This window comes from Thamnophis elegans, chromosome 5 (assembly GCF_009769535.1).
Source record: "Thamnophis elegans isolate rThaEle1 chromosome 5, rThaEle1.pri, whole genome shotgun sequence".
In the NCBI taxonomy this organism is placed as follows: Eukaryota; Metazoa; Chordata; class Lepidosauria; order Squamata; family Colubridae; genus Thamnophis; species Thamnophis elegans.
This window is the reverse complement of record NC_045545.1, coordinates 86,062,873-86,078,952: the sequence shown is the minus strand read 5'-3', so window position 1 is coordinate 86,078,952 and position 16,080 is coordinate 86,062,873. Positions and strand designations below refer to the sequence as shown.

The following is a 16,080-nucleotide window of genomic DNA, read 5'->3' as shown; positions in this document are numbered from 1 at the left end:
CATAACTAAAAAACCTGAAAGATTATAGGCTTGGAGCCTGAAACCCTAACCAACCAAACAAATGAAGGCAAGTAGCAGAAATGGGGAGGGGAAAATCAGTAAAACTAGTCAGCTGTAAAACTAGTCAGCAGGAAAAAAAAGTATGATTTTAATATTATCCTTTGCATTTAAAAACAGCAGTAAGTCAAGGAGAAAGAAATCTAACCACCAGATCTTTAGCTGTATAAGTAAAAAAACTCTTTTATGGAAGTCTGAAAGTGAACTAATTCTCATTGAGGAAAGAAAATTATAGAAAAAAGTAAATATTTATCATAACTAAATGGAACAACCTCCCAGGATTGGAGAATAAAAAAGGATTGAAAATTTATTACCTTTCAACAAATGGTACCAACACAGTATGCAACAACATTAAAGCAGCAAAAACACATTTATTCATTAAAATGATATTAAAGAAGGATTAAAACATCTGCGTTTTGAAAAAACACGGCTCAAAACTTTAGAGGACAAGATTAAACTGAAGTATTTTGATGAACACATCATTTTTAAGTAAGAGAAAGGGGATTAAAATATGAAGTCCTTTATACTTAAGAAGACAAATTTGAAGTAATAATGAGTATCTGAAGAGTGGTAAAAAGGTTAAAAAATAAGTATCAGGAAAGGGGCAAGGGCATCAGGAAAATATTCTTCAGAATTGCAAAAATTACAAGAATCAAAACTACAAATAGAGCAAACTCTAGCATTATTTTTACTCACATTATTTACAGGGAAAGTTGGTATATGCCTAATTTGTGGCCTTGGTCTGGAAGCTCAGCTCTTACTTTTAGATACTTTATTGCTTAATACTACTTTTGATTATAATTTTCACTTCCTTGTTTTTTGACAGGAAGACTTCTCTTTCTACAGCCATCGCAAAACAACACTTCAGACAAAAGGCTCTTAATTTAAAATATAAACCTTTTGTTTTTTTAAAAAAATGAGTCTGGAAAGGAAAAACTTACAATATTTTAGAGACGTGACTAAAGAGACTATTCACTATCTTCACAAGTGACTGTACCATTATTTGTGCGTCTTAGGAGTCTGAAAGGATGCATCAGAGATAGGTAATTGTTTTCTGGAGCCTTGACGACAGACAGGACCAAGCAAAATGGCCTATATAATAGGACACCAGAGAATACAGCAAGTGAGAGATAGTTAATTTTATCAAAAGATGGTTAATGTATCTGCTTATGACCTCATTGCAAATTTCAAAACTTGAATATCTTGGCAGGAACTGCTTAGGAATCCTTTTTGTTTCTAAAGAATTATTACATCTCCCCCTGCCCCTCCCCGAATACAATTGCTTGTTGGACACATGATAAGAATTGTGCCAGGGTATCTGTCACATACCACATACTAATTATATAAGAAGCAGTCAAGAGTTGCAAAGGCCTAAAATACTTTCTTTTTTCTTTATGACTCCAATAAGTTGCATGCACACATTAGGTTTCCAGACGGGAATCCAGATTGCTAGAAACATACAGCTCAACTCCACTCAAGTCAAAGAAATAAAAATTTAACTTCTCCATAGGGGAAAAAAAAACCCACCGAATCATTGGTTTTAGTTTCTATTCAAACTGCTATTTCAGATGGCTTGAAAAAAAACATATAGTAAGGAAATGCAGACGAACACAAATTTAAAAATAAAAGTTTGTGTTTTGTTCATGGTGAAAGTACAGGTAGTGCTCAACTTACAACAGTTGGTTCAGTGACCATTCAAAGTTACAATGGCACTGGAAAAAGGCACTTATGACCATTCTTCGTACTTATGACCCGTTGCAGCACTCCCATGGTCACATGCTCAAAATTCAGATGCCTGGCAACTGACTCATATTTATGACTATTGCTATGTCCCAGGGTCATGTGATCACTTTTTGTAACCTTGTGACAAGCAAAGTCAATTCATTTAACAAACGTGTTACTAATTTAACAACTGCAAAGATTCCCTTCCTGTGGCAAGAAAGATTGTAAAATGAGGCAAAACTCACTTAAACTAACGTCTCACTTAGTAACATAAATTTTGGGCTCAATTTGGTCAAGGGCTACCTTTATGTGGACACAGTGAAAATTATTTTCCAAAAAAGATTAAGCCACCATGGATTTCACCCTTTCCTGTCACAATAAGGTCGAAGAAAATGGGAAGGGCTCTACTATGCAAGATTTACTGCAAAAGTTCCCAAATATTCGCCTTTCATGGCACTGCTGGTGTCTCAGTAATTTTTTTTTCATGGCACCACTTACCATGTTCCCAAACGGTGAGTTGTAGTGCCCTGGGGACAATTTTGTTTATTAAATGGTGTTAAAATTTCCCATGGTGTTCTTATGAGTTTGCTATGGCACCATCTGGGCTGCCATGGCACACAATTAGGAAACTGTGGTTCTACAGCTTTCCAGTGAGAAGTTTACCATGTTTACATTGCAAATAATAACACAAAGGAAACCAGACTGATTCTTTAAAAGGCGTCTTTCAACAAAAATGGAATCGTGATAGAAAACAGGTGGAAGAGCACACATTGTTCCAGTGTCCTGATACTAGTCTAAGCCACCTGCACAGATAAGATGCTAATAATTTAGATTATATCCCTCATTAACAATTCACATTGAGGTACATACATGGCTTTCCTCATTTTATTCTGCCTACCCCCCCTTTTGGGATGAATTAGGCTGATAGAATTATTTGTCCATAGCGTCGCTTCCCCCTCCCCTTAATCCACAGTCAGGTGGAGTGCTGAACCCAACACTGTCCAGTTTCAGTCCAATAATATAAACATGATTTGTTGTTCTTATTTTGCAAAAAATTGGTTTCACAAAGAGAAGCCATGGAGATTATCTTGATCCACTAGTTTAGTTTTGAGTTCAGTTTTTTTCTCAACCCAGAGCATTTCTTTCTCGTTTTTGAGAGGTGTATCTGAGATGACAGGACCTGGACCACGGGTGTCAAACTGGTGGCCCGTGGGCCAGATGTGTCACATGCAGGCCATGCCCACCCCAGCCCCGCAAATGGGGAAAACGTCACGAAACATCATGTGACGGCAATGTGATGCCATGAGAGTTTGACATCCGTGATCTAGAGCCACTGCTCCAGTCTACAAGCTCTTATCTCTATGTACATTTGTCAACTGGGAATCCTATTTCCATATCATCCCAAAATGAGTCTTATTCCGTGAAAATCATGACACATCAGCTTTACTATTTTTGCTGGATGAATCAACATCGCTTAATTTTTTTTTTTTTAAGTGCACATTAAATTCTACCAGGCAACCATGAGACACAGCTAAAATCCCTCTATTTAATAGCAGTAAATTCTGGAAGACCATAAACCTAGACAATAAAGCCAAAAAAATCCAGCCCTTTCCAACCAGTCCTTAGTGGCTGTTGTTTGAATGGCAACATAAGAGGAGATAATGTAGAGTATTTATAGCCAGTTCCAAAAGCGATGTTCTTTTTTTTAAATTACTGCAGGTAATATTGTTAATTATGCAGAACATCTGTGGGTACCGCATGTTATAGAATAACATAGGCAACAGAGTGGCATTTCTCCTGAGGACATTACATTTTATAGGTGGCTGGAGAAGGTATGCTTCTTTTTTAATTAGTGATGAAAAGGTCACTCAAAAGTCTTATGTATCAACATTCCAACTGAAAAAGGGAGTTGGGGCTTACCTGATACGCCTCTTCTCATAGTGGGAGAGGAGTATTCAGGATGGGTTGACCTTATCCTCTCGTTGATTGGACTGAGTCAGATGAGCTCTTGGGATACGCCCCTGGTCCACCAGGCACCACCCAGTTATCGGCGAAGAACTCTATCCGACTCGTTGTGCCATCCACTCCAGACCTTTGTTATGGTTTCAAACTTTTTATTGAGTTATAACTTTAACATATTAGTGCAACATCCATCATAACATGTTACATTACCATGTCAGGGAGGGTCTGGATACTCCTCCCCCATGATGAGAAGAGGCGTATCAGGTAAGTACCAACGGCTTTTCTCCATAGTGAGGGGAGGAGTATCCAAGATGGGACGTACCAAAGCTAACACGTCCCTAGGGAGGGTAACATATTGAGGGAACATGGCCAAACTAAGCCTGGTGGGGTGTATCCCCCGCTCAATGAACCGCCTGTAATACCCTGCAACCAAACGAAGCTTCCGCCGAGGCAAAGGTATCCAACTTGTAGTTCCTCACGAAGGGAGAGGGGGAAGACCACATGGCTGCCCTACATATCTCGGTCAATGATGCCTGCGTTGCCCAGGCCGCAGTGGTGGCCACGCTTCGTGTGGAGTGTGCTGTGATGGGGCTCGGTGACTGTATGCCCTGAGACTGGTAGGCTGTAGCAATGCAGGTCCTCAACCACCTGCCTATGGTGATGGAGATCACCTTCTTGCCCAGAGACCCCGGTTGGAATGAGACAAACAGGGCCTCGGACTTTCTATTCAGCTGGGTTCTTCTGAGGTAAATCCTCAGAACCCTCCTTACGTCTAAGGTGTGCCACTTCCTCTCTAGTGGGCGAGAAGGGTCTGGGCAAAAATTGGGCAAAATCAACTCCTGCAACCTGTGAACACACCTTAAGTATGAAGGAGGGGTCCAACCGCAACACCACTCTGTCCTGGTGAAAAATGCAGACAGGGCCTGCAGTTCTGATATCCATCTGGTGGACATGATGGCCACCAGAAATACCACCTTAAGGGTTAAAAACTTTAGTGACACTGTTCGCAATGGCTCAAATGGGCCCCCCGTCAGAGCGTCCAACACTCTGTGCAAGTCCCAGGAGGGGTACCTATGTACCGTGGGTGGCTTGAGGTTGATGCTCCCTTCAGGAACTGCCTGACCAAGGGTTGGTGAGCATCAATACTGGAGCATCAATGGAGGGCTGAGATAGAGAACCCGGCCATGTCCTGGTTCACATTGAAGAAGGTCTTGTCTGTGGATGTGGGCAAAGGTCCCGCTGTGGGGGCTGCCCATTGGCACTTGACCGACTCAAGAAAGGCCTTGGGGGTGGACACTTGTCGGTCTCAATGGCCTGCTCATCAAAGATGGTTTCTGCAAAGAACCCCTGGTGTCGAGGTGGTGCTTCTGCTGCTCGGTTTCCGAGCTTGGCGGGTGCCTTGGCCTTGAACAGGAGTGACTTATACAATGAGGGCTGGAAGAACCCGGTGAAGTCGGGCTTAGGAGGAGGTATGCCTTCATCTTCGGATAGTTTATCCTCCCTAACTTCCTCCTCTTCGCAATCCAGGTCGCTGTCCTCTTGTGATGAGGCTGAGGAACTACAGCTGTCTTCCCCCTGGGTTTCCAGGCACTCTGGTATCCTAGGAGAGGATGCTCCCTGAGGCTGCATTTGTGGCTGCTGAAATGCCACTGTCATGCACTGCTGGAAGGCCCGCATCATTAGGTCCTGAAAATTGGGGAACCCTGTGGGGGGTTGCTGGCTGGAACCCATGCCCACCTATGTGGGGGGAAAACCCAGAGGTGGTAGCCCTGTTGGCAGGGCTGAACCCAGGGAAGCCATATGTGGGGGGGATTTCCATCCCTGAGGAAGACCCCAAAGACCTGATGTGTCAATAGGGATCCTTGCTTGCAATGTGGGTGTCTCCCCTGTGGCTCCGCCTGTTCCAGGGACTCCAGGGGCCTTCCCCTTCTGTCCCAGGCCTGGGATGGACTTAAGGCCACTTGCCTTTTTGTAGAGCTGCTCCAGCTTCCTGTGCCTTCACCTTTCATACTTAAGAGGGTTTGGAAGGCTTGTGACCACCCTCTGCCTCCGGCTCCGCCCTGGGGGAAAGGTCCTTTTTCTTGTCTCTAGCCTTTGTCCCCCCACCCTTTCTGGGCAGCCTCTGGGGTGGTCACTAACCTTGGTTGATCCTCTGCTCCTCTGGTGGGGCTGCTGGCTGTTGCTACAGGTACTTGGGTCCTGCTGGTCTCCTCGTTGCCACTGGGCACCATCTTGGAACAAGTGGCTCCTCCCGGCTTCAAGATGACGCCCGCACCAGGAGACAAAGGCGCCTCTTTTAAATCTCCTCTTCTGGCGGCTTGTGCTCCTCGGAGCTACCGCTTGCCTCTGCTGCCGGGTTTTCCTCCTTCTGCCTCTTTCTGGCGCTGCTAGAGGCTTGGCTCTGCCCATGGACCCCCTCCAATGAGGTGGGCCACGTGGACAATGGCGCGGGCACTCCACAGCGTTTGGGAAGCTGCAGTTCGCTGTTCGACCTATTGGGGAGCAGCGGAGCGCTCCGGCACCCGGTAGAATTTCCACGGCGAGGCTCACCTTCTGGGAGGGGATCCAGTGCTGCCCTCGCTTGCCGGTGGCCCGATTCACGCCCCGCGGCGCTTGAGGAAGCCGCAGCTTGCCGCTCGACCCTGTGAGGACCGCTGGAGCCTCCGTGGCAGGGCTTGCCTTTGGAAGGCTTGTGCCCTTTGTTTTCTGCTTGCCTGGCAGATTTTCTTTTTCTGAGTGATACTTGTCTTACTCACATGCTTGGGCAGTGTTTCGCCCCCAAGGGGACTTTTGGCAGGTCTTTTTGCAGCTCGGGGAGCTGTCCAGCTTGCCTGTGGCTGCTGCTATATAAAGATGGATTAATCCTCTTCTTTCTTTAAAATTCTTCCAAATTATCGGATATAGGATGGCAAACCATCAGTTGAGGGACTGAGTTGATAACTGGGCGGTGCCTGGTGGACCAGGGACCGCCCAAGAGCTTATCTGACTCAGTCCAATCAACGAGAGGATAAGGTCAACCCATCCTGGATACTCCTCCCCTTGCTATGGAGAATAGGGGTTTTCAAATGGGACTTGTGACACACAAGTGTGTCCTTGAAACGTCATTATATTCTCAGTTACACTTAAAGCCAAATAGTACAAATAGTCAGGAGGTGCTTTTATTACATCCTTCGAGACACAACATCTCTGAGTTAACGCAAGATAACAAAATATCTAACACAAAACCAGAGCCACATTTCTTGAAATAATACTATTCAAAGGATCGGAGACTAGGCAAATCAGCATTTATTTAAGCAAAAGGAATCAGTGAATGTTTAAAGAGCACTTCTTCCTAACTCCCATTCACGCTACAGATTCCAGATCTTTCTTTCCCCATCCAAGGCTTGGATTCCGCAGGTAATCAGATCTCCTGCCTGTCTGCTCAGATACCTGGGATACAGGGGTTGTATCACCTGCCCTAGTCTGTCCTAGGTTAGCAAACTGCAACTTTGTTGCTTGTGTCCTTACAATTTATTATATGATTGTTTCCTGATTGCTTATTTGTACCCCATGACTTTCATTAGTTTTTATACCTTATAATTCTTGACGAATGTATCTTGTCTTTTTTGTACACTGAGAGCCTAAGCACCAAAGACAAATTCCTTGTGTGTCCAATCATACTTGGCCAATAAAAAATTCTATTTTATTTAACATGGTTTAGAATAATTAAAGAAAACAGAAAGAGTGAAATGACTTGAAGGCCTGGACCATTTTTTTTTCATTTCTTGGAAATTAAAGGAGTATTTAATACAGGAAACAACAAACAAACAGACATTAGAGAAAAGAAACAGGAACTAACTCTGTATCATTATTATGGGAAAAGCTGTGCGCATTTATAATAAACATCTGCTGTAAAAAGAAAACAAGTGCAAGCAAGATACTAGGCACACTTTGTGGGCTATGCATATGAAGCTTTTTACTTTTATTTTTGCACCAATCTAAAATTACAGAGATAATTAGGCATCCATCTCATTTTCTCTCTCTCTCTCTCACAAGCTCTTGTGGAGACTTACTGTGGTTGAGTATTCTTCCTGTCGTTGGTCAGTGAGAACCATTAGATCAATTAGTCCACTCATCTTAAAGTTGTCAAGGTTGGGAAACTAATTCAGACACTAACAATAATGTTGCCCCCTCCCCCCAAACCTACAACAGAGAGTGCAAGATCTGTGTTGCTGTGTATTATAGGTGGAACTGTACCATTTATGGGATTAATAATTCTTCACCTGGTCACAGGAGAATCCCAGGTTGAAATCTTCCACATATATATCTGCACAAAAAGCATTGGCTATATTTAACAATCTAGCATGAGAATGTGGTCAGCAAAATAACTAAATCCACTTGGACAAAAAAACCCATTCAGAAATGTTTAGCTGGCTTTAAAATGGAATGCAAAACCAGAATTAGCCACTGAAAACCTATCAGGAATCTGTGTCTTATTGCATCTGATGAAACGAGCTGCAAATATAAAAGCATACCCTTTTTGATAAAATTTATTACTCTGAAAAAGCATTACCCGACTCCTGGTTTATGTCCTATGAGTACATAAGCATGAGCATAGGAGTTAAGGAGTGTTTTAATTATACAGCACAGTAAGATCCTATACCAACTATCATCACACAACACAGTCACTCCTTGATCAGACTCTGAGATTTAGTCTTTATTATAGGCAGTCCTTGACTTACACCGAAGTCGTAGTTATAGCTTCCCTGAAAAAGTGACTTATGACCGTTTTTCATATTTACAATTGTTGCAGCATCCCCAGCATCACGTGATCAAAATTTGGATGCCTGGCAACTTGTTCATACTTTTGACCATTGCAGTGTCCCAAAATCATGTGTTCCCCATTTGTTACCTTTTAACAATCAAAGTCAATGGAAAAACCAGATTCACTTAACAACTGGGTTTCTGACTTAATGGCTGCAGTGATTCACTTAACAACTGTTGCAATAAAGATCGCAAAATGGGACAAAACTCACTTAATTACTGTCCCACTCAGCAACATAAATTTTGGGCTCAATTGTGGTCATAAGTTGAGGACCACTTGTGTTATGACATTCCTCTACTAATACAAGGTTTAAAACAAAACCAAAATGTAGTACTTCCAAATCAATTAGGTAAAATTAGCTCGGAATTTAACAGCACCATAATAAACAACTCTCTTTTAACACTAAAATAATCAACGAAGCAAAAATGTATTTAAAGCAGCACCCTTGGACAGCACTGAGTGTATATATATATATATATATATATATATATATATATATATATATATATATATATATATATATATATATATATATATATATATATATATATATATATATATATATATATATATACACACACATCCATAGTAATTTAAAACATGTGTTCACTTAGAACGGATAAAGACTGAATGAGATACCTCACAGAGGAGTAATGCAGATTTGTTTTCAAACATTCAGGATTTACTTTAAGAAGGTACCATGTTTCCCCGAAAATATGACAGTGTCTTATTTTCTTTTGATCCCCGAAATAAGCACTTGGCCTTATTTTCGGGGAGGTCTTATTATTTTTGAAGTACAGAGGTGGCGAGTGTGGTCACCTCATGGCTGCTGCTGTGATGCAATATTTTCGGGGAGGTCTTATTTTCAGGGGAGGTCTTATTTTAGCACATGCACTCAAAAGCCTGATTGGGCTTATTATCCAGGGAGGTCTTATTTTTGGGAAAACAGGGTAATTTTTAAAAGGTTGGTTTAGACCAAAAGAAAAAATACAATCTTATTCTGTGAGTCAGACTTTTCAACTCTGGTTCAAATTTATTTATTTATTAAATTTCTACAACACCCATCCCATTTAAACTCTAAATGGTTTACAAACAACATAAAACAAGACAAAACATGATAAAACACAGTTAAAAACAGAATTTAAAAACAAGGTTAAAAGTTATAATTAAAAATAATAGAATAATGGAATGGAACTTAATGTCTTCTAGTACAACCCCCTGCTCAAGCAGAAAACCTTATACAGGTAGTCCTCAACTTATGACCACAAATTGAGCCCAAAATTTCTGTTGCTAAGTGAGAAATTAGTTAAGTGAGTTTTGCCCCATCTTACAACTTTTCTTGCCACATTTGTTAAGTGAATCATTGAAGTTGTTAATTAGTATCATGGCTGTTAAGTGAATCCGATTTCCACATTGACTTTGCTTGTCAGAAGGTCGCAAAAGGGGATCATATGATTCTGGGATACTGCAATTGTTATAAATGTGAGTCACTTGTTAAGCATCTGAATGTAAATCAAGTGACCATGGGGATGCTGCAATGGTCATAAGTGTGAAAAATGGTCATAAGTCACTTTTTTCAGCTGTAACGTAACTTTGAATGGTCACTAAGTGAACTGTTGCAAGTTGAGGACTAACTGTACCATTTCAGGCAAAGAGTTCTCTTCTTAAAAGTGACTATCAATGTTAAAAAAAAATTCAGAAAGCTAAAAGTAGAGCAACAGTGGGGGGGGGGGGTTAGGGAATTGCAAGTTATAAGCGGATAGCTTGTTAATTAGTTAGATGCCTTATGTGAATTTCTCAGCATTTCAGCTTTAACACCAGTTTCATAAAGCAATGTCATTTTGAAAAGCTCAAAGTCCAAGCACAGTTCCTCCAAGTAATCTCAGAGACCAATTGTAGTAAAATCTTATTCATGTCCATCACCACTTCCTAAAGCATCCTGGATCAGGCATTCCTTTTTCCAGCCGAAATTCCAAAAATTCTACAATTCCAATTCTACTGGAAGAAAACAGCCTCCAATGGCTGTTTCTGTTTACTTTTATTTCCACAGTGATGCTGGTCCTTGCAATTATACAGGTAGTCCTCAACTTACAACCACCACTGGGACCAGAACGTATCTTACTAAGTGTTAACCATCTAATTTTACCACCTTTTTGTCATGGTCGATAAGCAAATCACCGCGGTTCACCGACAAAAGGGCGAACAACAAAACCACGCCCAACTAAACCACGGTGACAAAACCACGGTGACAAAACCACGTGTTCTAAAGTGCTCCGACAAATGAGCGCTGAATCGCACTGACAACAGCGCGGCAACAGAAGCGCACTGTAAAACTAAACCTCACCCTAACCCTAAACGTAACGCTAAACCTAACCCTAAATCTAACCCTTACTTTAACTTAAACCGCCCTTCTGCCGACGCGCTATTGTAAATCGCCCTTCTGTCGACGCGCTGTTGTCGGCGCGTTGATGACGTCACAGTTTTAGCAACGCGGTTTAGTCGGGCGCAGTTTTGTCGTTCGCCCTTTTGTCGGGTCACAAATCACCGCGTTTAAGTGAATCATGTGGTTGTTAAGCAAATCAAACTTATCTCATTGACTTTGTTTGTTGGGAATAGGCTGGGAAGATCACAGAGTTCAATTACATGACCCCGGGATGCTGCAAACATCACAAACACATGTTGATTGCCAAGCACCCAAATTTTAATCACTTGACCACAAGGATGATGCAATGGTGGTTGTAAGTGCAAGGACCAACTGCATTCTTTTCCGACATTGCTATAACTTCAAATGGTCACTAAATGAATGGTCATAAACTAGGATATCTATAATAGCTATTTCAATAAATCTTAAGAGATAGGATGATTTTTAATGAGACTGGCAAACCTTAGTAAACTCTAAATCTCAGACCCAAAGTTCTAGTCCTGGCTTAGGCACAAAGCCAGCTGGGTGACCTTGACCAGTCACTTTCTCACAGCCCTAAGAAGGAAGCAATGGCAAGCCTCTTCTAAAAAATCTTAGCAGGAAATCTACAGAGACTCTGAGAATCAGACACAACTGAACGAAAGAAAAAAATAATAATAAAAATAAAAACTCTCTTATGTTCTGCCTTCAGATTTATTCTCATGTTCTGAGTTGAATTATATTGTTTAAAAATCATCACATAAAGAACCAACTGGTTTGATTGCATGCAACCCATTTACCTTTCAAATGTTACCAAGATGAACGGTCACGATAATTTTTTCTTCATCTGCAAGTTCTGGTTCGATTAAACGTGGAATTTTCAAAATGAAACTATTTATTGCATAATTTTTCAAATCCTACTACCTGTCCCTATTGCCTATGTAATTCGAGTATCTATGAATTTTTCCTTCCATACTGACAAGGACAGTTAGGTCTGATAAATTCTGCATTCAGTGATACTGAATGTCTGAAGATGGCAAAATAAAATGTAAAATGTGTTAATAAATTTATTTCTATATTGCTTCAGCAAATATACTCCCTGGATGCCAGCATCTTGCTTGTAAGTTTCTTGAAGGAGAATCATCATCTAACAAGTTTACAAACAAATAATGATTGGGTCATAGGAGAACTGGGAAAGCAAAGAAACTGACTTGTTAAGTCTATACTTACATGTATTTACAACTTTTTTGGGTGGGGTGTGTATATGGAGGGGAGAAATCTACTGGCCAGCCCACCAATCATGCAAGATGCTAAACTTAGCAAATATCTCTCCATTCACCCTGCCAACACAAGTTGTAGTTGGGTGTGAAATGCCAAGTTTTCTTTTAAAAAAGCAGCTTCACGCAATTAAAATGTAACCCTCAAATCTATGCATTTTGCTCAATTCAAGCCCATGCAAAGTACAGGACAAGTAAACTATAAAAGGGAGGAATTATTCAACCTTCCCAAGTTCAAACTGATATATTAGAATACATAAATGTAATCTACAGTCCTAGGAGGAGTGGAAAAGGTAACAAAACTCCGATACACCTGCATCCTTAAAACAGTCTTCACTTTTTTCTGGTGTAATAGTCCAAATGCTGGTTTCCTCAAATAAGATTAGAAGCATTTGTCCCTTTTTTATAAAGATTCTTTTCCATCTTCTTGGTGGACTAGACTGCAAAGAGAATTTCCATAAAAAGCCAAACCAGAGACAAATTGGTAGGCTAAGAGAGATCATTTCTTCTATCCTGATGTAATTGGAAATTGGAATTGGAAAGTTTATTTATAGGCCGCCCTTTTCCCTGGGGGGACTCAGGGCGGCTTACAATTCATGGGGAAGGGAATACAAACAATGACACAAGAACAATACATAATTAAAATAGAGCACAACATTCATCATTCGGGTGGGGACGGATTACAATCTTAACCCCAGGCCTGACGGGATAGCCAGGTCTTAAGGGCTGTGCGGAAGGTCTGGAGGGTGGTGAGGGTACGGATCTCCACGGGGAGATCGTTCCAAAGGGTCGGAGCTACTACCGAGAAGGCTCTCCTCCGTGTAGTTGCCAGTCGACACTGACTGGCAGATGGAATTCGGAGGAGGCCTAATCTATGTGATCTAATTGGTCGCGAGGAGGTGATTGGCAGGAGGCGGTCTCTCAAGTACCCAGATCCACTACCATGAAGGGCTTTATGGGTGGTAAGTAGCACCTTGAAGCGCACCCGGAGATCAACAGGTAGCCAGCGCAGCTCGCGGAGGATAGGTGTTATGTGGGTGAACCGAGGTGCACCCACAATCGCTCACGCGGCCGCATTCTGGACTAGCTGAAGTCGCCGGATGCTCTTCAAGGGCAGCCCCATGTAGAGCACGTTGCAGTATTCCAGCCTATATATATATGTGTGTTAGATATATATATATAGTTATATATATACATATATAACATGTGTAAGAAAATACAAAATAGATAGGGACCTCTTGGATGGATGGAGTATACACTGCCCTGAGCTCCTGCAGGAAAAGAGGGATACAAATCTAATTAGATTGTAAATCTTGTTAAATAAATAATGACCATAATTTCTACAGATAGACGACGCCCCTGGAATTATTATAGACATGGGCTTTTAGGTGCTACTTATACAAGTGTAGTACAAACCATGTTGGAACAGCAATTTGATGGAAGACTTAAAAATGAAAGTGCCTACTAAGTCAGTTATGAAGTGCTATTAATTTAGGCCTTCAACATATCTGGCCCAGGAACAGATGCCTTTACTGTTTATTTTACTGTTTTTACCCTTACTGAAGTCTCGGGTTTTCTACTGCTGCTTGATTTGAACCAAAACAATTCAGATGGAATTCTATCTTCCCCAATAAATTTGGGGCTTTAATAAACCGAGTAAGATCCTTGGTTACATCTTGCAAAGCTAAAGCTTAAAATGAAACCTTGCTGTCTTATGTTACCTTAATGACCAAATATTCTTCATATACGTTAAGAATAGCATAAATAATGTTATGAATTGAGAAGAATACACGAGCACAGAGAAGCCAATTCCCCGAGATTTAACCCTATCCAAGAAAAAAAACATTTCCTAAATTGCTAGAACAATTCTTTGACCTACTTCCTGATTGAAGATTTAAAGCCAGGCAGCTAAAGTAGCAATCTTCTTCCTTTTAAATGTTTTGGAGTACAACACCCATAAGCTCCATCAAACATGAGCCGAGACCAGAGGTTCAGAATGGAACACAAATCATTTAGAGCAGCGGTTCTCAACCTGTGGGTCGCGACCCCTTTGGGGGTCGAATGAACCTTGCACAGGGGTCGTCTAAGATCATTGGAAAATACATATTTTTGAAAAAATATGGAAAACAAACTAATTTTATGGTTGGGAGTCACCACAACATGAGGAACTGTATTAAAGGGTTGCGGCATTAGGAAGGTTGAGACCCACTGATTTAGAGTCTCCTAGGCTGATTTAACCACAGAACAAGACTAGGCCAAAGCTTCTTACTGGAGCCAATTTGAGGTCTTCAACTTTGAAAGAAGGGACACGGTGGCTCGCACCGTGTAATGGAGTGAGCGCCCGTTATTTGTCCCAGCTTCTGCCAACCTAGCAGTTTGAAAACACGTAAAAATGCAAGTAGAAAAATAGGGGCCACTTTGGTGGGAAAGTAACAGTGTCAGTCATGTCAATGGCTGAACTATCAAGTATTTTTACCGCAAGTGCCATTAGATCTGTTTGGTATCACAGGAAACTGTTATTATTAACATCCATCCGTCTATAATTCTATTTTGCTGATTTAGTTCTGCTTTTTTATTTTTTAATGCTCTTTCATTCATTATTATATAATGGTTTCAGGTAATGGTTTTACGTTACTAGTTTATTGGACTGTTGCAGTGGTGGGTTATGACCGGTACACCCCGGTACTGTTCCGGTATGGTGCTCTGGAGGGCCCGCCCGCCCACACTCCTTACCGGAATATGAAGTTTTCGGGGCTTCCTGTACAGGGGCACAGCACCTGAGTGACACTCTGCCGAGCAGCTGGAGCGTAACAAAGGCGTCACAGAGCTTCGCAGGCAGTAAGTATGCATGCGTTTGAGCATGTATGTGGTGGGCACCTGGCCCCATTGCACCGTACCGGTTGCACCAGGATCCGGAACCCACCACTGGACTGTTGCATGCTGCCCAGTCACTCTCCATGGGCTTCTATACATAATATGGCGGGGGGGGGGGGAGGAGGACGACAAAGAAACAAGCAAAATGATGGATATGGACTCTGGTTTTCTGAGGGACCACATGCTTCTGGTCTTTCCAGGAGATTGGGTAGAGGGTATGCTTCAGAGGTGGTATTCTGCCGGTTCGGACCGGTTCACCCAAACCAGTAGTGGAAATCAAAGGTGGCCCTGCCCACCCTCCCTGGCTCTATGCCATCCCATTTAGGCACTTTTTTAGCTAAAGCGCATGTGCAGAAGGATGAGCACATGCACAGATGAGGCGCATGTGAGTGAAGCAAATGCACACATGCGCTCCCATTTAAGAACCGGTAGGGAAGGTGAAGTGAATACCACCCCTGGTGTGCTTCATGTCCCATCAATTAAGCAGTGTCATATAATGCAGAATTCCCCAATCTTTGTGGATTGGCAGGACGACAAAATGATTTTGGGCAAGCACGCATGCGCGCCATTCACACGAATGGAACAAGGGTACATATGTTTGCCTGCTACTTATGCAAGTGGGTATGCATACACATGTTCACCCACTATTTTCGCAGCCCAGTTCCAAACAGCTGAAGGCCCAGTAATGAGCCACGGCCTGGGGGTTGGGGACCGCTGGTATAGTGGGAGGCTGGAACCTGCCTTCTCTATAGTAGCACATGTCCCTTGGAAGGATATTCTGCTCCTGAGATTGGGTGACTCTCACCTTGATGTTCAGGAAGCAATTCAAGGTATGGCTCTGAATTCCCAGGCTTTTGATAGGGTGATGATTGGGCCCTTGTTGGACAGTTTCTCTGTTCGTTAGCTGTTCATGACTTTTTAAATTTTTCTTACTTTTTAAATTATAAACTGCCCTGAGTCATTTAAAATGTATGATAAAATAA

General features: G+C 41.9%; 1 protein-coding gene across 1 annotated transcript in view; it reads right to left on the bottom strand.

Annotated features, from left to right (window-relative positions):
- Positions 1 to 16,080, bottom strand: part of GNAS (GNAS complex locus) — a 122,773-nt gene that overhangs the window by 96,090 nt on the left and 10,603 nt on the right. Inside the window, exon 3 of the mRNA XM_032217914.1 lies at positions 8,233 to 8,235. Within this exon, the coding sequence (XP_032073805.1) occupies positions 8,233 to 8,235 (3 nt within the window). The remainder of the gene's footprint in view (positions 1 to 8,232; positions 8,236 to 16,080) is intronic.